The following is a 23872-nucleotide window of genomic DNA, read 5'->3' as shown; positions in this document are numbered from 1 at the left end:
GGCATGGTCAGCCAAAATACTCAAGTAGGCTGTGGCGTTTAAATGATGCTCAAGTGGTACTAAGGGGCCCAATGTTGGGGTGAATTTCACACCTTTTTCTGTTGTATCTCTATCAGTGACCACCATCTTCACTTCCTGCATTACACCTTATTTCTCAACTGGTTGGTTTTTTTTTCTTTTACAATTTGTTACATGCATTTATCAAGACTGATCATATTTTCAAAACTCACAACAGTAGTCCAATTTTATTGAATGTCCAAGTTTAAACAGTGTTACTTTTTGTAATAATAAAGTTCTGAAGGCTGTTATTGCCGGAGTGGTTGAGGAAGATGAACATCTGACACCTACAAAGTGCTCCAACGGCATGCACAAAATAAAGCCTCTAACAGTCAAGTCTAACTCCTGGCCTTCACACAGTGGAACTGTTTGGCACTAACAGGAGAAGGGACCAAAGGCGAGTAACTGGCGCCTTTAAATAACCAGTGCTTCGGGTAGGATGAGCTTGTTAGCTTTGGTCACCTGTCATCCTAGGAGAAGGGAAACTCTGATCACAAACAGGGTAGATGGGACCCTTCAGTCTTAGCAGACAGCCCATCTAGTGGGAAGCTACACGAATAATTGAATGGGCAGGTGGGGCTCTTCAGCTTTGGTCAGCAAATTACCTAGTGGAGGTTACATGAGCAATTATACCCACAACCTGAAAATACTGTGCCAATACGGGTGAATGGCTGCTGTGTTACGAGGTTATCAATCATGAGATCTGGTAGGCATGGTGCCCCTATCTTTTGAAGCCTCATCCAGAGAGCCAGGGAACCCTGGATGGACTATTTGTCCTGTGTATACAAACTTAAATTTTATGGGAGATATAGATAATCAGTTTCAACCAAGCAATCAAACAACACCTAAGGACAACATCAGATCATTTCAGAGAAAAAGTGGCAAGACAAGATACTGCTGTCTCAAATGAAGAAGCTCAAGCAAAACATCACTTATCAACCTACACAGAAGGTGAGAAGAAATGGCTGATAAAAGTAGAGGATGAACAGAGAAGGAAAGACAGAGGATTCATGCAAAGAATGAAAAGAAGATGGGCCCAACAGTTTCCAGAAAGGATGAACATATCAAGACAGAACCTGAGAGACAATGTGGTGTGGTTTAGAAACTAATTGAATAATGACAACAGAAGTGAAGATACAAGAGAGGGAGCAAGCAATTACAATGACAACGAGAGATTACAATGACAACAACTTAAGCAGCACAGACAACATGTGCAAGATAATAGATGCAACATATGTGATTGGTAGGATAATTGAAGAATAAGTTGGGATAAAGAGAGGAAAGAAATAAGATTGGTGAAAATAGAAGGATAAGGAAAATGGAAGAGAAACTTGAGGAGACAAGACAGCTAGTTGCAAGGAAGGCAAACGAGATTTATAAAAGAAAAGCTACAAAGAAGGAAAAGAAAGTACTTGAAAATCTGAAGGAGAAAGTAGAAAGTCCATTAATCAAGAACTAGTGAATCCAAAAGAAAAATGGTTGTAGGAATTAAGATATAGGAAAGTGAAATTAAGTTAAAAATAAGGGATGTCAAGATATGAAACAATGACATGTTTAAAGAAGATGAAGGAATGTTCTATAGGAATATCAACAGTGTCACACCTGTGTGCCATGGCACATGCATCAGACGGACTCTCGGGTGCACTGCAGACTGCACGCGCCAAGCGGACTCTTGCACGTGTTCCATTATCGATGCGCACCTGCACAAGTTTAAGGCACAATCAGTGTGCCTTCATAAAGACTGTTTAAATACATGCTCGAGGTAAAGTATTGCATTGAGTTGTTACGGATGCATTACTGAGGCTCATTTTTTTGATTGTTCTCCTGGTTTCCTGATTCCTGTTCCTGGTTTTTGATTCTGCTTTTGTCTGTGTCTTTGATAGCCTGTTTGTGCCTCACCTGACCTTTTGCTTGTTTACCATTTTTGATCTCTGCCTGGCATTTTGGATTGTTTGCCTGTTGTCACTTTTATTAAATGAACTATCTTCTGCACATACATCTGTCTTCTAACCCATACCTGACAGAATACTTTGCCAAACTATGGATATAGCAGAAGTTTACCAGCATGCCCTTCCACACCAATTCCGGATTTCCGTACCTCAGCCCCAACCATGTTTTTCTGGAAGAGTGTTGGATTTCCCACCCTGGCATCCTATCATGGAGTGTATCACCCTAGGGGATTCAGCCTGCAGTATGCCTTTTTTATAATGCAGACTTAGAAGAGCCCAAGCCTCCAGAACCTGTCTGGGTAAGCTGCATGATCTCCTGGCTTACAGGATGGGCATGCCGATAGGCAAAGTACTTCATGAGAATAGAGCACCCATGCCTTTGGAGCTCCCAGGCTTTTCAGGTTATGCTCTGGTACACTTACGAGGGATTAGAGAAGGAGGACCCCTGTGAAAGTGTGTGTGTGTGTGTGTGGGGGGGGGGGGGGTGCTATCATGTCTTAGGCCAACAATGCCGTTGCTCCTGAGCTCCTCCTAGAGGCCATCGCACTAGAGCTAATCCCACAGCCCGTTCCACAGTCAATCCCGGAGGCAGCACCTGAACCAGAACCAGAGCAAGAGCCGGAGCCTGAACTGGAGCACAAGCCAGAGCCACTGCTAGAGCTCAAGCCAGAGGCACTGCTAGAGCTCAAGCCAGAGCCACTGCTAGAGCAAGAGTCAGAGTTGGAACCAGAGCCAGAGCTAGCAACCGAGCCAGAGCTAGGACCAGCACAAGACTCAGTGCCAGTGAAAGAGTCTGTGCCAGAACCAGCACCAGACTCAGAGCCAGCACCAGAGTCAGAGCCAGTGCCAGCTCCAGCACAAGAACCAGTGCCAGTTCCAGAACTGGTGCCAGAGGACGACGGAGTGGCCTCTGCCTCACCTGGCTATGAAGCCGTCGGCATCCCGCCGCCGCCTGGCTATGAAGATGACATCACCACTCTGCAATTGCCTGGCTATGAAGACATCATTGCTCCACCACTGCCTGGCCATGAAGACATCATTGTCTCACTGCTGGGTCCTGATCAGGATTGGAATGATGTGCAGACAGAGCTCAAGCCCATGCCTGAGTCCAGTCCAGAGTCAAAGTCATGTCCAGAGCTTGACTCCAGTCCAGAACTCGAGCCTATGTCCAACCAGGAACCCATGACCAGTCCACAACACATGCTTATGTCCAGTCTGAAGCCCAAGTCCTGTCCAGAGCGCAAACCTATGCCTGTATCCAGTCCAGAGTCCAAGCCATGTCCAAAGCTTGAGCCCATATCTAGTCCACAGTTCAAGTCCTGTCCTGAGCCTGAGCCCAATTCCAGCCCAGAGTCCAAGTCCTGTACTGAGCCTGAGCCCAAGTCCCCACCTGAGCCAATATGGTCCCACTTTGGCTCAGAGCGACGCACCAATGGCATGGCATCCAGCATCAGGCCCTCATCCCCAGGGCCAGGAAAGATGGATTTACGCTCCCAGAGGGAGCTCTTGGGGGGGATTTCTGTCATACCTGCACACTGTGGCGTGTGCATCAGATGGACTCTCGGGCATGTTCTGGACTGCGCGCATGCCGTGCGGACTCTCGCAAGCGCACCATTCATGATGCACACCTGCACAAGTTTGAGGCGCAATCAGTGTGCCTATACAAAGACTGTTTCAACAAATGCTCGAGGCAAAGTACTGCACTGAGTTGTTACAGATGCATTACCAAGCCTTATTTTCTTGATTGATCTCCTGGTTTCCTGATTCCTGTTTCTAATTTTTTGATTCTGCTTTTGTCTGTGTCTCTGATAGCCTGTTTGTGCCTCACCCAGTGCCATATTAAGCCAATGCGGTGCCCCTGGGCACTATACCTCAAGTGCCCCCCCCCCCCCCCCCCCCCGTGCGCACGCGTTCAGTAACCTCCTGCACACACTCACAAACCTTGCCTTTTGCTGTCAAAAATAGTAGCATATACATAAACAATAGTACACATAAACAAGGTTATTCTTCCTCATTGAAAATTTATTAAGTAGGCTACATCAGCCCATCAAATTCACTGAAAACAACCAACGATATGCATGTAGGCATATTGAAATGTCTTATTAAAAAATGAGCAGCATATATTTGTATGTCTCAAGGGGATCCTCGTCGTCGCCGACCCCTCGGCTAACACTGGCTGTGGTTGTAGCATCTCCCCGGCTAGTGCTAGCAGGGCCATCTCCCTCACTAGCATCGCTGATTTCACTAGCTTCGGCTTCAGCGCTGGTAGTGACAGCAGTTGTCGATGTTTTTATTAAAAAAAAAACGATCTAACACTGGAACATTTTTAATTGCAGCTACATGCCTGGAGTCTTTCTCTTTTTTTAATTTTCTTTTCACACAACCACTCAATTGATGTCTGTCCATTTTTCATTTCTACCGCGGTTTTAAAAAAATTGATACATTTCACCATAGGTGGACTGGCTCAACTGACAGGTTGAGGAAAGGGGGGTTAATGGTCGCAAAGGCCACTCTTGCTCAGAATTATGATTATTGTTGTTCTTATGAAAGTGTTCATAATGAATTATATATGACTATTTAACAATGTCAAGTGTATAACCATTTTAAGTGTACAAACATTCACAAAAAATATTTTTAAAGTTTCTGTCATGTGGTGCCCCCCCACTGGCTGTGAGTGGTTGGTGCCCCTGGGCACTGTGCCGCAGGCCCATATAGTTAATCCGGCCTTGGCCTCACCCGACTTTTTGCTTGTTTACCATTTTTTATCTCTTCCTGGCGTTTTGGATTGTTCGCCTGTTGAAAGGAAGAGGAACTTGGCTGTGGCATTTTACGACTACCAAAAGGCATATGACATGGTTAGGCATGATTGTATGGAAAGAGTCTACAGATGAATAAGAATACCAGAAAAGTTTTTGAATGAACTGCAAAAACTAATGGAAGGATGGAAAACAAGACAAGAAATCCAAGATAAAGGAAAGGTGAAAATCAGTCAGTGGATCAACATCTTGAAAGGGTGTCTGCAAGGAGATAGCTATTACCCCATCGCAGAGCATTTTTTAAGGATTTTCCACTAGGAGACCAACTGGTCTGGGCAATACAATCACAGGCTCCAGAGTCCATGCAGCTGCACCGCTGTGGCATATTCTGTGATGCAAATTGCCGCATTACGAATCCTTGTTTCAGCCAGCATAATATCAACATAGTTAATGCAGTGCCAAGTTTTCCTTGTTAAATGTACAGTGGTGCTTGAAAGTTTGTGAACCCTTTAGAATTTTCTATATTTCTGCATAAATATGACCTAAAACATCATCAGATTTTCACACGAGTCCTAAAAGTAGATAAGAGAACCCAGTTAAACAAATGAGACAAAATATTATACTTGTTCATTTATTTATTGAGGAAAATGATCCAATATTACATATCTGTGAGTGGCAAAAGTATGTGAACCTCTAGGATTAGCCGTTAATTTGAAGGTGAAATTAGAGTCAGGTGTTTTCAATCAATGGGATGACAATCAGGTGTGAGTGGGCACCCTGTTTTATTTAAAGAACAGGGATCTATCAAAGTCTGATCTTTACAACACATGTTTGTGGAAGTGCATCATGGCACGAACAAAGGAGATTTCTGAGAACCTCAGAAAAATTATTGTTGATGCTCATTAGGCTGGAAAAGCTTACAAAACCATCTCTAAAGAGTTTGGACTCCACCAATCCACAGTCAGACAGATTGTGTACAAATGGAGGAAATTCAAGACCATTGTTACTCTCCCCAGGAGTGATCGACCAGCAAAGATCACTCCAAGAGCAAGGCATGTAATAGTCAGTGAGGTCACAAAGGACCCCAGGGTAACTTCTAAGCAACTGAAGGCCTTTCTCCCATTGGCTAATGCTAATGTTCATGAGTCCACCATCAGAAGAACACTGAACAACAATGGTGTGCATGGCAGGGTTGCAAGGAGAAAGCCACTGCTCTCCAAAAAGAACATTGCTGCTCATCTGCAGTTTGCTAAAGGTCATGTGGACAAGTCAGAAGGCTATTGGAAAGATGTTTTGTGGACAGATGAGACCAACATGGAAATTTTGGTTTAAATGAGAAGCATCATGTTTGGAGGAAGGAAAACACTGCATTCCAGCATAAGAACCTTATCCCATCTGTGAAACATGGTGGTGGTAGTGTCATGGTTTGGGCCTGTTTGCTGCATCTGGGCCAGAATGGCTTGCCATCATTGATGGAACAATGAATTCTGAATTATACCAGCGAATTCTAAAGGAAAATGTCAGGACATCTGTCCATGAACTGAATCTCAAGAGAAGGTGGGTCATGCAGCAAGACAACGACCCTAAGCACATAAGTCGTTCTACCAAAGAATGGATAAAGAAGAATAAAGTTTATGTTTTGGAATGGCCAAGTCAAAGTCCTGACCTTAATCCAATCAAAATGTTGTGGAAGGACCTGAAGCGAGCAGTTCATGTGAGGAAACCCACCAACATCCCAGAGTTGAAGCTGTTCTGTACGGAGGAATGGGCTAAAATTCCTCCAAGCCGGTGTGCAGGACTGATCAACAGTTACCGGAAACGTTTAGTTGCAGTTATTGCTGCACAGGGGGGTCACATCAGATACTGAAAGCAAAGGTTCACATACTTTTGCCACTCACAGATATGTAATATTGGATCATTTTCCTCAGTAAATAAATGAACAAGTATAATATTTTTGTCTCATTTGTTTAACTGGGTTCTCTTTATCTACTTTTAGGACTTGTGTGAAAATCTGATGATGTTTTAGGTCATATTTATGCAGAAATATAGAAAATTCTAAAGGGTTCACAAACTTTCAAGCACCACTGTATACTTACATGGTACTTGGTTAATTAATTGCAACTGATTGAACCAAATTATAAGACATAACTTGGTTTAAAATTTGGTCTCCCAGTGAAGCTGGTTTGGCATTGACTAGGAGACCAAATCTGGCCACTGGGAGACCATTTGGTCTCCCAGTAACTATGTTAAAAAATGCTCTGCCCCATCGGGTTTTCCTTCATGGAGGTACCAATTGCAATGCTCCAAGAGGAAACAGATGGCTACAAGATGGGCCACCCAGGAGAGATAAATATCAAAAGGACACACAGTTTGTTTATAGATGATCTTAAAGTGTACCAAGAAGACCACTGAAGACTGGAAGTAGCAAATGAGACCATTGTGAAGGCTAGCATGGATACAGAAGCTTGTTATGGAGTAAGGAAATGTGAAGAGGTGGTGTTCAGGGAAGGAAAGATGATAAAAGGTGAAGGAGTGACAGTATTGCAAGAAAAGATGAAAGAATTGGACCCGAGGCAGAATGAAGTTTACAAGTTCTGAGGATGCAAGCAAGGAGACAAGTTCAATGTGAGGAGAGTAATGAAAAGAGTTAAGAAAGAAGTGAAAAAGTGAATGGAACAACTGGTAAAGATGAACCTAAATGACACCAACTTGATAAAAGCAATAAATTGTAGAGTGATCCAAGTGGCAGGATATGTCATGAACAAATGCATCTTAAGAAAGAGTGCCATCAAAGAACTGGACAAGATAGTGAAGGCAGAACAAAGGAAAGAAGGATTCCATGGAAAGCAAACAAGTGACGAGCAGTTGTACAGTGGATATAAAAAAATGTGCACACCCTGTTAAAATGATTTTTTTTAACATCAGAAAAACCTATGAGACCACAATAAATAATTTCAAAACTTCCCCCCCTTTAAATGTGACCTATAACCTGTACAATTCAATTGAAAAATAAAAAAAATATGCTAGGGGGAAAAGCATAAAAAAGTACAATAATCTGGTTGCAAGAGTGTGCACACCCTTAAACTAATACTTTGTTGAAGCACCTTTTGATTTAATTACAGCATTCAGTCTTTTTGGGTTCACACCTGCCATCAATTAAAATGACTGATTAACCCCAAATAAAGTTCAGACATTTACTCAGTTGCATCCTCCAGCAAAAGCCATGGTTCGCAGAGAGCTTACAAAGCATCAAAGGGATCCCATTGTTGAAAGGTATCAGTCAGGAGAAGGGTACAAAAACATTTCCATGGCATTAGATATACCATGGAGCACAGTGAAGACAGTCATCAAGAAGTGGAGAAAATATGGGACAATGGTGACATTACTGAGAACTAGAGGTGCCTCCAAAATTGATGAAAAGACAAGAAGAAAACTGGTCAGGGAGGCTGCCAAGAGGCCTACAGCAACACTGAAGGAGCTGCAGGAATTTCTGGCAAGTACTGGTTGTATACTACATATGACAACAATCTCCCGTATTCTCTATATGTCTGGACTATGAAGTAGGGTCAAAGAAAAACATCCAGACCTGGCTAAATTTTGCAAACCCCCCCCTCCTAAAAACATGTGGGAAAATGTGTTATGGTCTGATGAAACCAAGGTTGAACTTTTTGGCCACAATTCCAAAAGGTATGTTTGGTGCAAAAACAACACTGCACATCACCAAAAAACCACCATACCCATGGTGAAGCATGGTGGTGGCAGCATCATGTTTTGGGGTTGTTTTTCTTTAGCTGGACCAGGGGCTTTAGTCCAGGTGGAGGGAATTATGAACAGTTCTAAATACCAGTCAATTTTGGCCCAAAACCTTCAGGTGTCTACTAGAAAGCTGAAGATGAATTTCATCTTTCAGCATGACAATCACTCCAGAAAATGTTTTGGAATGGCCCAGCCAGAGCCCAGGCCAAAATCCAATTGAAAATCTGTGGGGTGACCTGAAGACGGCTGTGCACAAGAGATGCCCTCACAATCTGACAGATTTGGAGTGCTTTTGCAAGGAAGAGTGGGCAAATATTGCCAAGTCTAGATGTGGCAGGCTGATAGACTCCTACCCAAAAAGACTGACTGCTGTAATTAAATAAAAAGGCCCTTTAACAAAGTATTAGTTTAAGGGTGTACACACTTAAAAAAAAAAAAAAATTTATGTTTTTCCCCCTAACAGATTTGTTTGTTTTTCAATTGAATTCTACAGGTTATAGGTCACATTAAAAGAAAAGAAAACTCATTTTTAACATAGTTATGATATAAACTGATTCATTTGAATAATTGAAAATAAGGAGCTCACACAACTAAGATATCCATCTCTGAAAGTCAGTTTCTATGCAGAATGAATGATTTAATGGAGGCCGCCATTGAAAATATTTTAACCAATCAGAAAAATCCCCCCAATCGTTTCTAGCAATGCTCCAACATCATTTGGGCTCAAGACACGGAAGCTCTGCATAGTGAGTAAGACTTGAAGCTGCCCTGGAGATTTTTTCGGTAACAATTCCTGATGTGGGTGGAGCACAGAAGCACAGCAGGCGAGAGTTGATGTTACACAAACCACTTTATTTAGCTTTTCAGCTTTCTTTCTTTCTCTGTCACTCACTCACATATGCGTTGTGGTCGGGGAGAGAGCTCCCTTTCTCTGCTCCCTCTCTCCTTTTATGCTCCATCCCTGTAACAAACAAACACACACACACACACACACACACACACAATTGACAGCAGGTGGAATGACTTAGCCACTTACCTTCCCCGACCCTGCCCTCCATTCACAGACTGCTGCTTCCAGGCACTGCTTCCAGATATTGCGTTGCATAGTCCACTAGAACTAAAAGTGATATCCCCGTGCTGACCAATCTAATGGCCCGACGAGATCCATCCCAATTCGCTCAAATGGGGTCTCGATTAGAGGAAGAGGGTGCAAAGGCGCTTTTGGAGTGGCCGCGGGATTTACTAATTGGCATTCACGGCATGCCCCACACCACCGACAGACATCCCCGCGAATCCCTGGCCAATAGAACCGGGCCATTATTTGGGCTAGTGTTTTGTCTTGCCCCAAGTGTCCAGCCATGGGATTAAAGTGAGCCGCATGGAATATGAATTCCTTACGGCTCTTTGGGATTAACAACTGGGTTATTTGTTCCTTAGTTTGAGTGTCCTGCATCACTCGGTACAATCTATCTTTAATAATGGCAAAATAGGGGAAGGTCAGTGCCGCGCTTGGCTGGAGAGTTTGACCATTGATTACTTTCACTTGGTCAAACGCATGCCACAGAGTCTCGTCTCGCGACTGCTCTAATGGGAAATCCCCAAGGGAATCCCCGAGAGAGGGAGGAGGAGTGGGATGCTCCTCACTCTGACCCGGTGTTGATGTAGATCAGGGGTCACCAAACTTTTTTCTCTGGGGGCCACATTGTCATTCCTGACTATGATGGGGGCCGGGGTCGGGTCAGCTATATCACATAGAATTGTATAACCCAGACAAATATGACCACCAGCAGGCCTCATTGTGTAGTAGAGATTACTAGCCTGGCACGGCCATCCCCACTACTATATCCCCACTACTATATCAACACTTGATTCCTGGCACATATTTGTTTATCTTTACTAGTGGTTTGCAAAAGTAGTAATCAAGTCTTCACACTTTGTTTTAATTTGAAATACCACTGATATTCCATTTATTTATTTTCTAATAAAAATAATATCAAAGCTGTCAAGGTAAGAAACATCTGTCTAGTTGAGGTGATTGACACTGGCAAAGGTGAGTGGAAAATTATAAATTGTAGGTAGGCCTGTTGATATTATTAATAATATTAATAATAATTGTATGCAGCACTTAATAAAGGTCAAATAAATAGGCCTATAAAATAAATACATTTTAAAAAACAGTGAAATTATAATAATATGAGCAATAGATCACAGCAGTTGTGCTGTGTCCTGCACGTCATTGCTCTCATCCATGGCCAAAGCAAAAAACTCGAATTCTGACGCTTTCTCATTCAGCTGGTCATACATGTTGTCCCCCAAATCTTCGGTTCGCCTGGTCATAGTAGGTGCAGAGAGACTCACCACGTTGAGCGCATCCTTCTTGTCGGGACACACCTCCTCGGCCACAGCAAGCATGCATACTTTAACAAAGTCCCCATCAGTAAACGGCTCGGACAGCAGCCTGGTTGATCTGGGTTTGGTGAAGGAATACATTCTGTTGTGCAGCCAGTCCGCATTTCATCCTCCGAATCCTGTCTTCTCTTGTTTGCCCTCGCAAACTAGCATACTCTTTGTGGCATAGTTCGAATTACGTGGGAGCCAATGGGAGCTGAGCTCCCATTCCCTCAGGCTCCCATGAAAGAAGCAAACTTAATTTTCTGTGGAAGTCTCTCAAATACGTCATATATCACCATAATAAGCTTGAATAGCCTATATCACCATATAAATATAAATAAAACTCATTTCATTTCCGATCACCATGCAGCCATAACTTTGGATTGAACGTGTTATTAAACCGCAACATGTACGGCTGTACTTCACCACCACACCACTATGCGCGCAAACTGAAATTTGCAGCCTGCGAAATCGAATGTGAAGTTAAGTCCGAAGAAGACTTGTCCTCTATCTCACAACGATCTTCCTTTGTTTAACTATATATATATATATATATATATATATATATATATATATATATATATATATATATATATATATATGCAACACCGTGTGTGTGCGTGCGTGCGTGCGTGCATGCGCGCGCAAGCTGTGCACTGCAGTGAGCAAAAGTGCGCTGGTCCAGGAGAGCGAGTATGCATTGCTTTTTTTTTTTAAATAGAGACCCCCATAGGGTCAAATTTATAATTCGAACCCTGCTTTGTGGCGGGTTTCATAGTGACGACGCAGATTATATTCTTTGAAAACCGGCACACTTTCTTTACATACAAGACAAACTGCACGGTCCTTACACTGAACGAAAAAATAATCGGTGGTCCACTGTTCTTTAAAAACTCTGCGCTCTCTGTCAGCTTTTCGCTGACCGCTAGCCATTTTGCTGTCCTGAACACTGACAGTTCTTTGCGCATGCGCTGCCTGTCACTGCTTGATCGCGAGCATATGACGAAAATTCGGAAAATATGAATAGTTCATTTTATAACTAAATATCAATTTTAATTGATAAAATCAACAAAATACAAGATGCAGACATGTTATTATTTACCAAAAAGCAATTTAAAAAAATAGGCCATGACCACTTTTGGGGATTGCCTCATAGGGCCGGTTCAAGTGATGGGGGGCAGAGGGGCTGGGGGGCCGGTCAAAGGGGGGTGGCGGGCCGGATCTGGCCCGCGGGCCGTAGTTTGGTGACCCCTGATGTAGATGGCTCTGTGACAGCTTCTCCAGTTAATGCCACACCGGGATCTTCCCATGACCTACTAGGGCAGGACCCACTATGTGTTAAATATTCCATTAGTTTTTTAAATCCCAGCCAATCAGTACCCAAAATCAACAAGTGGGTAAGACAAGGACTAACCGACGCCTTTATTCCATGCATTTGGCCCTGGAATAGAATTTGGACAGACACTAGAGGGTAATGGTGAACATCCCCATGCACACACAACACTTTCACCACTTGTGCTCTCCCCAGTGCCTCACCTTGCACCAGGTGTTGATGAATTGAGGTCTGATTACAACCGGAATCCACCAAAGTGTGATATGTATCCCCTTGAATACTCACCGGTATGTGATACATTCCAGCCCGATTGGGGCGGTTTCTGGCACGTCTGGGATCCAGATTACAGCACCCACCTCTCTTGCTGAGCTCTGACTCTGGAGATGCTCCGATTCCCCGCTGTGCCAGCACACCGGCCCAGGCTTTCCCTCTGCACTGGTGTTATGGGTGTCACTCACCTGAGGGGGAGACAACACAGACACAGAAGAGGGAGATGGGAGGACACCACGGGTGCGATGGGCCGGCTGGGGAGGAGCCAGCCGCTGCCTCCGTGGCAGGGGAACGGGGTGGAGAGGGGGACAAGAGACAGGAGAGAGAGAGGGAGAGAGAGAAGAGAAGCGAGGGGAGACGCCTCGTCTGCCTGCCGTCAGAGACGCCTCCAGATGGTCCTCCGCCAGTTCGATGGCTCATTCCAGCGACGCCGGGTGGTGACACTGGACCCATTCTGCCGTTCCTTCCGGAAATCGAGAGATAAACTGCTCAGTGCCACCAGATCGATGAGCTCGTCGGCATCATGGTCTTTCACCCTCAGCCACTGTTGCCAGGCGTCCCGGAGTTGCTGGCTGAATGCAAATGGCCGGCCAACCTCCTCCAGTGCCAGTGTCCAGAAGCGCTAATGATGTTGCTCCGGTGAGTGGCCAAGCCACTGCAGAATGGCTTTCCTTAGGTCAGCATAGATCAGTCAGCTGTCAGCAGGGAGCTGCTGCGCTGCGAGCTGCGCCTCACCAGTCAGGAGCGGGAGGAGGCGTGCCGCGCACTGCTCCTGCGGCCACCCCCACACCTCGGCTGCTTGCTCGAAGAGAGTGAGGAACGCTTCTGGATTGTCCTGCGGTCCCATCTTCGTGAGGGTGGCAGCAGCGGTGACTGACGGCCCTGCTGACGCAAGCAGGTGCCGGAACGCCTGGCGATCTTCCTGCTGGGCCAGCATCAAGGCTTCGAAGCATTGCTGCTGCTCCTTCTGGAGGGTGATCAGCGCTTGATGCTGGTTCTGCTGGGCGGTAGCGAGGGCAAGGATGAGCTCTTCGAATGGGGAGGACTCCATGGGGTGGTTCCCTTCTGTGCTCCCAGGTTTCGGCACCACTAATAATTCCTGATGTGGGTGAAGCCCAGAAGCACGGCAGGCAAGAGTTGATGTTACACAAACCACTTTATTTAGCTTTTCAGCTTGCTTGCTTGCTTTCTCACTCACTCACTCACTCACTCACTCACTCACTCACTCACTCACTCACTCACTCACTCACTCGTGTTGTGGTCAGGGAGAGAGCTCCCTTTCTCTGCTCTCTCTCTCCTTTTATGCTCCATCTCTGTAACAAACACACACATAATTGACAGCAGGTGGAATGACTTAGCCACTTACCTTCCCCGACCCCGCCCTCCATTCACAGACTGCTGCTTGGCCATGCCCCTGCTGCCACAATTCCATTAAAAGTTTATATGAAAAAAAAATTGAAATTCCATTTCTCTAACAAAAAAGTGGAGGGGGAAAGATTCACAGACAAAATGATGTCACTGATAAACAGCAAAGGAATAGTGAACAGGTGATCTACTCTTATGTGACTGAATTGGGGAGGTAACTTTTCATATTTATATCCCCAGTACAAGTAGTGCTGCCGTGACAGCCTCATTCTGTGGACTGTAACCTTGCTAGACAACCTACAAACAGATCTGCATATAATCTGACTTATCTAAATATGTTAAAGAGGCAAGTGCGCAAGTTTTTACATGTTCCTGGCAGCATAAGCACTTGTTAGCATGCTTCATCAAGACTTCACCAGGCTAGCCTACCATAATTACCGTAGTAGACAGTCCAACCCCTGTGGCAACGCAGAAAGAGGGTAAACAAACACTGCTTTACTATACAGGATTCATGTGAACATTACTGGAGACAACAATGGCAGAAGTGAAAAAACTAGCCTGCATCAATTCCCAAAGTACAAAAAGGTAAGAAGGTAATGGATAAATTCCATTTGCCGTTCAGGGACAGACCTCTCACAGGCTGACTGGAATGGTCCTTCGGGGTGCAAAAACAGCACATTCACAGCTCGTGTGCTCGGAACATTTTGAAGAAAATTGTTTCACTCAAACATGCACCAGGCATTAGGAATACTGTACAAGCCAGTGCTGAATCCAGATGCGGTTCCCACAATCTTCGGCCAAAAAGCGGACAAGACAAATGAGACAACACGATCAGTAGCCCACTAAAGAGAAATTCAAAGGGTAAGAAAACACTTTTTATGGCTTTCCTAACTTTTTATTAAGCGTGATATGTTATTTTGAGTTCCTTTGGGCATTGCTGATGCAGCTAAGCAGCTTGATGTTTGTTGGGTGTCTTGCTTTGATTTACTGTTGTCAGAAAAGCCTCTGTAATTAACTAAAACAACTCTATAAATATTGTTCACTTGTGTGTAACCAATTGACATGGTAATGCTTGCTTATCATGATCATCATCGTTATTCGTGTCATTATCCGAAATACTCGAGGAAATCAGTGAAGAAATGTCACTGGCGCTATGGTCCATTTTGTCGAATATCGCCGTGTATGGTAAGTGACGTCACACTTTACGTAAACCATTCGGAGTTCTTTTAGGTATACAGGAATTTGTGGAATAGCCTACCTCGATCACTGCAATCTAGTCAAACACGTGATAATTTTAAGAAACAGGTGAAACAGTTTTTAAGGAGTAAATTCCAAACCCAGTTTTATGGTGTGTGTACCGGTATATAACTAATTTTTAATCATTTTGGTTTCTGTAATCTAGTTGTACTCTGTGATAATTACAGTTAGCATATTTTTTGTTTATGACTTTTTCATCATTGTTTATACAGTTATGTCAATTTATTATTGTTTCTTATATTTTATTGTTTCTTGCCATCATCACGAGGACCACATTGGAAATAAGTGTACTTTATACTTTGTGTTATCCTCGGTGCTATTTATACTGTATCTTTTACATGTATGAATTTTACCACATAAATCCATACCATACCATCAGCTCGGGTATTTCTGGCAATATTTCTGCCTTTTTTCGTACAAGTGCATCCTGCTGTAATATTCACATACATCCTGTATAGTAAGGCAGTGTTTGTTTACCCTCTTTCTGTGTTGCCGTGGGGGTTGGACTGTCTACCATGGTAATTACTGTAGGTTAGCCGGGTGACATCTTGATGAAGTTTTTCATGAGTCCAGCACATGCTAAGCATGCTAACAAGTAGTATAAAACATAGTTTCAGCCTTGTTTTACAGGTAAAAAGTTCAGGTTTGTCCATAAGTCAGGGTTGCAGCTCATTAATACACTTTCAGATGTATAGTGAAAAAATCGACATTGTCACCTTAGTAGACCTTTCGCTTTGCCCCTTCAGTACTGAAGTATACACTCAGCCTTGCACCCAAATGATGTCATGCGTCGCCCTTCCAACAGGCAACATGGCAGCCTCCTGGTGGCATGAGAGCAGCAATACAAAAACGCTCACAACTTTCTCATAAATGGTCAAACATTCCTGAAACTTTTCTTACAGGCTCTCAATATTATAAGCTACCAACCCATGTATGCATTTACTTTACGTTTTCTATTCCCTTGAAGGTGGGAAAAGTTTTGAAATTATTTATTGTGGTCTCATTTTTTTTTTTACATCAGAAAAACCTATCATTTTAATGGGGTGTTTATATACTTTTTATATCCACTGTATATGAAAAGAGAGGACGGAGGAAGAGGGTTGAAGAGGTTCAAAGAAGTATACGATGAAACAAAAGTGAGAATAGCATGCTACATGGCAACATTAACGAATGAGTGGATATGAACAGCATGGAAAAATTAATATCACAAGGAACAGACATCCATAAAGAGGGAAACAGAGAAAGCTAAGAGGACTTGACAATCAAGAGAATTGCAGATTATGTGGAGCACACACAGAAAATTCAGCATCTGCTTGCCAACAGCTTGCTGGAATGGAGTATCTTAGGAGGCATGACAGCGCATTGAAAGTACTGGCAGTTCAATAGTGCATACAAAAAGACTGTTACCAGAAGGAACAAAATGGTTTAGAGAACAATGGAAGAAAATAAAAGTCATTGAAAGCAATGGAAAGAAAATGTATTGGGATTGGGAGCATAGAATGAGAATGAATTGTACAGCAAGACTAGATTTGATGCTAGAGGATATGGAAAAGAAAGTGATTTGTGGATTTGGCATGTCTGAACAAATCCAACAAGAATGAAAACTGAAATTAAAAGACAGGAAAATACCAACAACTCTGTTTTAAATCGAAGATGAGAACACTTTAAAGTTAAAGTAATCCCTGTGATAATAGGGTGTTTAGGAGGAGAAATAAAACAACTAAAAGATGATATTAAAGAACTGTTTGATGTAAAAAATGTAACAGAAACACTCTACAATGAAATGCAAAATATAGTAATATGGGGAAGTGAAGTGATAATTAGAAAGATGATATCTGACCTGATCGAGTGAAAATATTTGAGTTTCGTACATGGCTCCCAAATCTTGTTAGCCATTGGCCTACCCCCCCCCCCCCCCCCCCCATTTTTAGGAAAAGAGCATTGGCCAAATGAACAATAGCTTTGTATACCCTAGATTGTATTTTTTTTTTTTTATTTTGGTATTACTTGCTATTGTACATTTGGTTGATTCAATTATTATTATTATTATTATTATTATTATTATTATTAATAATAATGATAGATAGATAGATAGATAGATAGATAGATAGATAGATAGATAGATAGATAGATAACCATAGCTGACTTCCATAGCCTTACCCAGGTGTTCTGTTTTTCACTTCATTACCATCGATATAAAAGGGGAAAGCTGTGGACCTCTGAGGGATGTGGTGATGCAGTGGGTGTCATTGTCTCCTCACTGCTCCAGGGTCCCCAGTTCAATCCTGAGCTCAGGTTCCCATCTGTGTGGAGTTTCTGTGTTTGTTCATCTCACATCCATATATGGGTTTCCTCTGGGTTCTCTGGTTTCCTCACAGTCTGCATATTGTGTTGTATTACTCTCTCCAAGTGGTCTTTATTCTCAGATTTAGTTGTAACACGGTGTCTAACCACAGCTGTTTAATTCCAAGTGTCAAGGATTAAGAAATAAGAAAAAACAAATGATTACAAGTTATTGTAACACACACTGTAGTGAGGAACTCAGCTGAGAAACAAGATTTTGCAATAAAATGGACTGAAGCATAAGTATTTTTTAAATAAAATTTCAGTTTGAAATGTTGTACTTCATATTGTATTCAGTAGATTCTGAGTTTTTGTGTGTTTGTTTCTGTAGGCTGTGCTCTCTCTGGTGATGATAATCTGGTAGTAATCACACAACACAAAGGTGGTTCAGTGCTGTTACCCTGCTCCTGCTCTGATCTCAACACCAAACCTCAGAAATTCACTTGGAAGACCAACAGAACAGGACGTCTGAGAGAAATGTTAAATGGTAAACGCTACCGTGGCAGACTCCAGCTGTTTAATAACATTTCTCCTGCTAATCTGTCTCTGCTCATATCTGACCTGAGAGAAGAGGATCAGGGAGACTACAGGTGCAGCACTAAGAGGGAACACAGAAACATCTGGCTTCGTGTTAAAGGTAAAGCATTTAAATACACAATAAAAGTTGATATTCATTGTGAAAGCAGACTTATGTCTTCAAATTAATTACAGTTACAGATGTAACAAAAATGTCGACTCCGTTTATCAAAAGGGGAAATAACCTCATGTTGTGACACATCAGTATCAAGTTATAAATAGCAGTAAATAGTGATGATGGATATCAGACTGAGCTGAACTTTGGAATGCTATCAGAGTGTATTTGACACATTTCTCAGTCTAATCTATTTTATTTGTAACACTGTAGTGCTTATAGAGCGACATGACACCTGACAAAAGTCAAAATAAACATTAAAAAAGGTTTCAGGAGTTGTCACTGTCCATCATAACATCATTTAATGTCTTTAAATAAACTATCTGCACATCCATTTGTCTCCAACCCATCCCTGACAGATACAAATTTAACATTAACTTTGATAAACAATCTGTATGTCAGCTGATACTTTAGGAAGTCTTTTTAAACCCGTCTTCATAAATATTTATTTAGGTTCATTTCAGTTGTTATGAAGGGTTTATGTGGGTGTCATGTAGCCCGAAGACGATGTCCCTTAAATAATGTTAAATTTAAGATAAGTATGCTATAAGCACATATGATAACTATTTTATTGTTTGTATGCAAGGTGAAGAATCTTAATTGGGATTATTATTAACAATTGTAACAGCATCACTCGCTGAAATCAAACAATGAAATTTGATAGAAAAGATTATTAAAGGTTTAGCAGTTATTAAAGTAATAAGCCAGTATAGGTTGAGTATTGGGTATCAGAGTCCTGAGATTGGATTCATGTTGAGAATTTAAACAGGTAATTGGCTTATCCTTTAAAAATATTGTGACTTACAAGCAGGCAATATTAATAACTGCTGTGCTTCTGTTATTAACTGTAAATGTTCTGTTTACAGGCTGTGAGCTGGTGAAGAAGGCAGGGTTAGAGGAGGTGACTGGGTTCACAGGAGAGTCTGTAGTCCTGCCCTGTGTCTGCACTGACCTACAGGACAAACCAAAGTCTGTACAATGGAATTTTATAACAGAATCTGGAGCAAATAATCAGAAAATTTACCCTGAACAGACTGAGTATTACAGGAACAGAGTCAAACTGGTCAGTAAAAACTCTCCAGGAAACCTCTCTCTACTCATATCAGACCTGACTGAAGAAGATCAGGGATTCTACATATGTTCTGTACAGGCTGATACAAAATCTATCAGACTATCTGTTAAAGGTACATTTGTTCATTTATGATTGAGCATGATTTACTCCAGTGTCATGTACCATACAACAGTGATAAAAACAGTTATTAGTTTTAACAAGTTTTGTCATTCTTTTCAGTTGGAAGAAAAGAAACTTCAGCACACTCGAGGAAAACAGACACAACACCTCCATCAGAACAGTGTCAGACTAAAACACCAAACTCTCCACCTGCAGCCTCCTCAACAACACTGGAACAAGATAAACAGCAAACACACAGCAGCCTCCCGAAAGGTGCCAAAACTTTTCATTTTAATCAAAAGTGGAAAAACATTTCTCCATTCTGACATTAATTTATTAGTACACAGTGTTATATATTCTGTATGTTGGATACACAAAGGCAGGGGCGCTGCCAGAAATTTTGGGCCCCATGAAAGATTAGAATTTTGGGCCCCCCAACTTTGCCCACCCTCGTCACAATTGCACTATTGTCATTATTTGACTTTTGATAGCCCATGGACCTTGAGTTTGTGACTTTGTTATTACATTTTATGTATTAACCTACCAGGGACTAGATGAAAACTGGTCAGTGACTAATTCTGGTGCATTTACAATCACAAATGAAAATTCAAGATTTTGCCACATGCCTTCTTGTGCTAGGACAATTGGTAGTGAAATGTGTGATGTGACTGCTAATAAATCATAGAAAAAGTTTTCTACCCAGCATCAAAATACCTATGGAAATCCCATGGATTGTTATGTGTTAGGTAGAAAGCTGTGTGTATTGTTCTGCAAAAAGGGAATATGTTCAAAGCAAAGTGTGTCTAGACAGAAATTTGAGTGCAAGCAGAGTTAGACTATTGGTTGCCCATCCATGGACCAGGAGTTTTTTACCTTGTTTTCTAATTTACACTTTTATATTGTTTGACCAGTAGATGGCAGTATAAGCCCAGACATAATTCAGGCCACTATAAGCCCATACATAAAAAGAAAAAAGGAAATAAAATGGTGAATGATGCAGCAGTTATTATTGAGTTGACTGTAAATAAACATAACCACCATTATTTAACACACTGCTTTGAACTCTTCTTCATTCAAGTGTGCAAAATTGGGCTACTTAGTATGGAGTTCATTCGTTCATGTGTTGACACAACTTGCATGCATCACTGTATCTGTATGGATTTATAAGATATACATTCTTTATAGGCTACTTCAGTGCCAGAGAGTTCCAGAAAACATCAGTAATCACAATTTCCTGCCTTGATTAATAACTAGGCAACAGTTATTTCATACAACATAATGCACTGCAAGAAATCCACTGAGAGTTTATGCTTTCTTTTAGGCAGCACTCATTTATTGTCAAAGCAAATATTCAAATATCCATGAACAATAAAATATTCAATATTCAAGATAGATTCTTACCAGCAATATCAACCAATCCAAATGTAAACATGAAGAACAATATTTACACTACTCATACAGTAAAGATTTAAATACCCAATGGTTTAGAACGTGTGAACATTCCACACACGTAACCATGTCAAACACTTGACTGGTGTCCGTTATTAGCAACACTTTAATCTAGCAAACTGTATATGGCGCTCGCTCATTAAAAACTTCAATCCTAAAGCATTTATGGGTTGTATTGCTGCTTACCTCCTTCTCCAAAGGGGGGTTCAGTGGTTTGGTAGGGCGGAGGTCCCCCTGAGGCTGAATCTGTGCATATTTAGGGCACCCCATTAGTTATGAAACTGGTTATTAGCACTAGTTATTAGCACCAGCATAACGTAATATTTCATCTTATCACACAAGTCAGTTCAGTTATTAAAATGGAAAAAATGTCACTGTACAAACTGTAAAAGTGTTCTCTTGATAGGCTAATCCAACCACGTTCATACTGTTCATTTACCATTCGCTAATATTTTGAACACATGTGAGCAATAGCTACCTTTCTTTGGGAAAAACTGAGTGACCAGTTGCCTGCCTCTCCGGTCCCTCTCAGCTTTCAGCTGCCTTTCTTTATGTTTTTGACAGCCACTCTTCATATTTAGCGATCATAGACTGTACGCACTCCACTGCTGGCTGGCTGCTGCACCGCGACACAGCAGCAAGTAGCGTTGCACTGATCAGCACACAGATTTAATGCATCGCGCTTCTACCAGAACTGGACCGTACCATTTCGCAAAAGGGGGAGGGTTAAATGACAATATGTTGAAGAACTCAAGAAATAGACAACCTTGTTCAATTAGCTCATTTTACCAGATGGAATATTGCATTGTTGCTGTTTCAAAAGTCTTAATATGCTTTTAATGATTTTAATATCAGCCCCTTAAAGGGCCCCATGGCAGTGCTGGGCCCCTAGAATTGTTCTAACCTTTCCCCCCCTGGCGGCGCCCATGCACAAAGGCGTGCATATGCGCACGCGCACACCATGTGAATTGTATCAGCGGTTATCTGGATGATTTGGACTTTCAGATCTGATTAAATCCTTGTTAATTGAACTTGCTATTTTTAACTCACCACACCTTACTGGATCACTTCAGAAAATAAAATTTTGTCTTTACCAAATATAAGAGGTGTGATGTCGGAGGTCTTTTCTCTTTAGGAGGAAGATGTGGAGAGAACATGATGACTGAAGGACGTCAGGACTGTAAGGGAAAGCAGGAGGATCAGGTTAGTGTCTGTGTAAAATAACAGTTTGAACAGATTCGCTTCTACCTTTAGAGATTTAGTTGTATTTGTGATACACTGCAGGAAACACATGAACCACACATGCTTTCATTGAACATTGACTTATAGGAAAGTATCTTCTGCTGCTTCTATCAGAACAACACATGGTGAAAAGATAGAGATTTGGAGATTTGTGTTTTTACGGGACTTTACTTGTTTCTTAGAGTGAATACCCACAGCCATAGTATTGTCACTGTTTATGTTTTATATGTACAATTTTCCTCTTCTTTCTTTCCGCAGACTGGACCTGATCTTGTCACTTTCTGTATTATATAACACATGAACACAGCTGGAGCAGCACGGGTTCAGATCATCGCTGGAGAGAAGACTGAATATGCCAGCATTATAACAACCACAGTCAATAGAGATACAGTTGTGTTCAGAAGTTTACATACAGTGACATGAATGTCATCTTGGATATGAATGTCATGGCAATATTTGGACTTTCAGTCATTTCTTTGAACTGTTCTTTTTCTGTGGCAAAATGTACAGCATACATCTTTAATTAAAAAAAAACACTAGAATTTGGTGCACAAGTTTTAATTTTCTTTTGGTTTTCTGAAATCAACACAGTGTCAAAATTATACATACAGGATCAAAAGTTTATATACGCTCTCTTAGATTATTAATTCAGAGGTGCTGAAACTTCCAAAATATCTCTTATTTTATAAGACAAAGATTGAGTTGTTTGGCCACAATGACCACCATGTACAGAGGGACACTGCACCAGCTGGTGGTGGTGGTAGGATCATCATACTCTGGGGTTGTTTTGCTGCCAGTGGAACTGGTTCATTGCACAAAGTGGATGGAATAACGAAGAAGGAGGATTACCTCAGAATTCTTCAGCATAAACCATCAGAAACTTGAACATGACTTGGGACTTACAACAGGAAAATGAACCGAGACATGCATCAGAGCTGGTTGTGGAGGATAAAGCAAGCTAACATTAAGCTTAAAACAAGTCCTGACTTCAACCCTATTGAAAATATATGGACTGTGCTTATAAGTCGATGTCAGTAAACCCGATGAACCTGTCCAAACTACAAACATGGACGCCATGGACTACACTTCCCACAACTCACAGCACCCTCTGTTTCCTGATTGTTGAGATCAGCTGTCACTCATTATTCCAATTAGTCCCCCTGCCTATATAAACCTCTCACTCAATCCACTTCAATGCAAAGTATTGTTCTGCCTTCTACAGTTCATAACAAGCCTTATTTTCTGACTGACTCTCATTCTTCTGACTCTTGCTTCCCTGTTTCATACATGTCAACCTATACGGAATGTCCGTATTTTATATGGATTTGATTCAATAAACGTAGTATACGGGCGTACAAATAAAGTTATACGGATTCTTTAAAAAAACTTCAATATTTATTTAGAGGGCGGCACAGTGGTGTAGTGGTTAGCGCTGTCGCCTCACAGCAAGAAGGTCTGGGTTCGAGCCCCGTGGCCGGCGAGGGCCTTTCTGTGCGGAGTTTGCATGTTCTCCCCATGTCCGCGTGGGTTTCCTCTGGGTGCTCCGGTTTCTCCCACAGTCCAAAGACATGCAGGTTAGGTTAACTGGTGACTCTAAATTGACCGTAGGTGTGAGTGTGAATGGTTGTCTGTGTCTATGTGTCAGCCCTGTGATGACTTGGCGACTTGTCCAGGGTGTACCCCGCCTTTCGCCCGTAGTCAGTTGGGATAGGCTCCAGCTTGCCTGCGACCCTGTAGAAGGATAAAGCGGCTAGAGATAATGAGATGAGGTTTATTTAGAGCTATAATCAATTCCCATGATGATAAAAGACCGCATAACATTTACAAACGTACTGTACACCA

At 42.0% G+C, this 23872-nt stretch overlaps 1 protein-coding gene across 1 annotated transcript in view; it reads left to right on the top strand.

Moving 5' to 3' along the window:
- Positions 1–22375, top strand: part of LOC132872418 (junctional adhesion molecule-like) — a 34439-nt gene extending 12064 nt beyond the window's left edge. Inside the window, exons 2-6 of the mRNA XM_060907224.1 lie at positions 17809–18114; positions 19035–19352; positions 19460–19612; positions 21924–21991; positions 22289–22375. Of these exons, the coding sequence (XP_060763207.1) occupies positions 17809–18114; positions 19035–19352; positions 19460–19612; positions 21924–21991; positions 22289–22324 (881 nt within the window). The 3' untranslated portion in view covers positions 22325–22375. The remainder of the gene's footprint in view (positions 1–17808; positions 18115–19034; positions 19353–19459; positions 19613–21923; positions 21992–22288) is intronic.
- Positions 22376–23872: the final 1497 nt, after the last annotated feature.

Source organism: Neoarius graeffei, chromosome 2 (genome assembly GCF_027579695.1).
Source record: "Neoarius graeffei isolate fNeoGra1 chromosome 2, fNeoGra1.pri, whole genome shotgun sequence".
NCBI classification, from domain to species: domain Eukaryota; kingdom Metazoa; phylum Chordata; class Actinopteri; order Siluriformes; family Ariidae; genus Neoarius; species Neoarius graeffei.
This window is presented reverse-complemented; position numbering and strand designations above follow the sequence as displayed.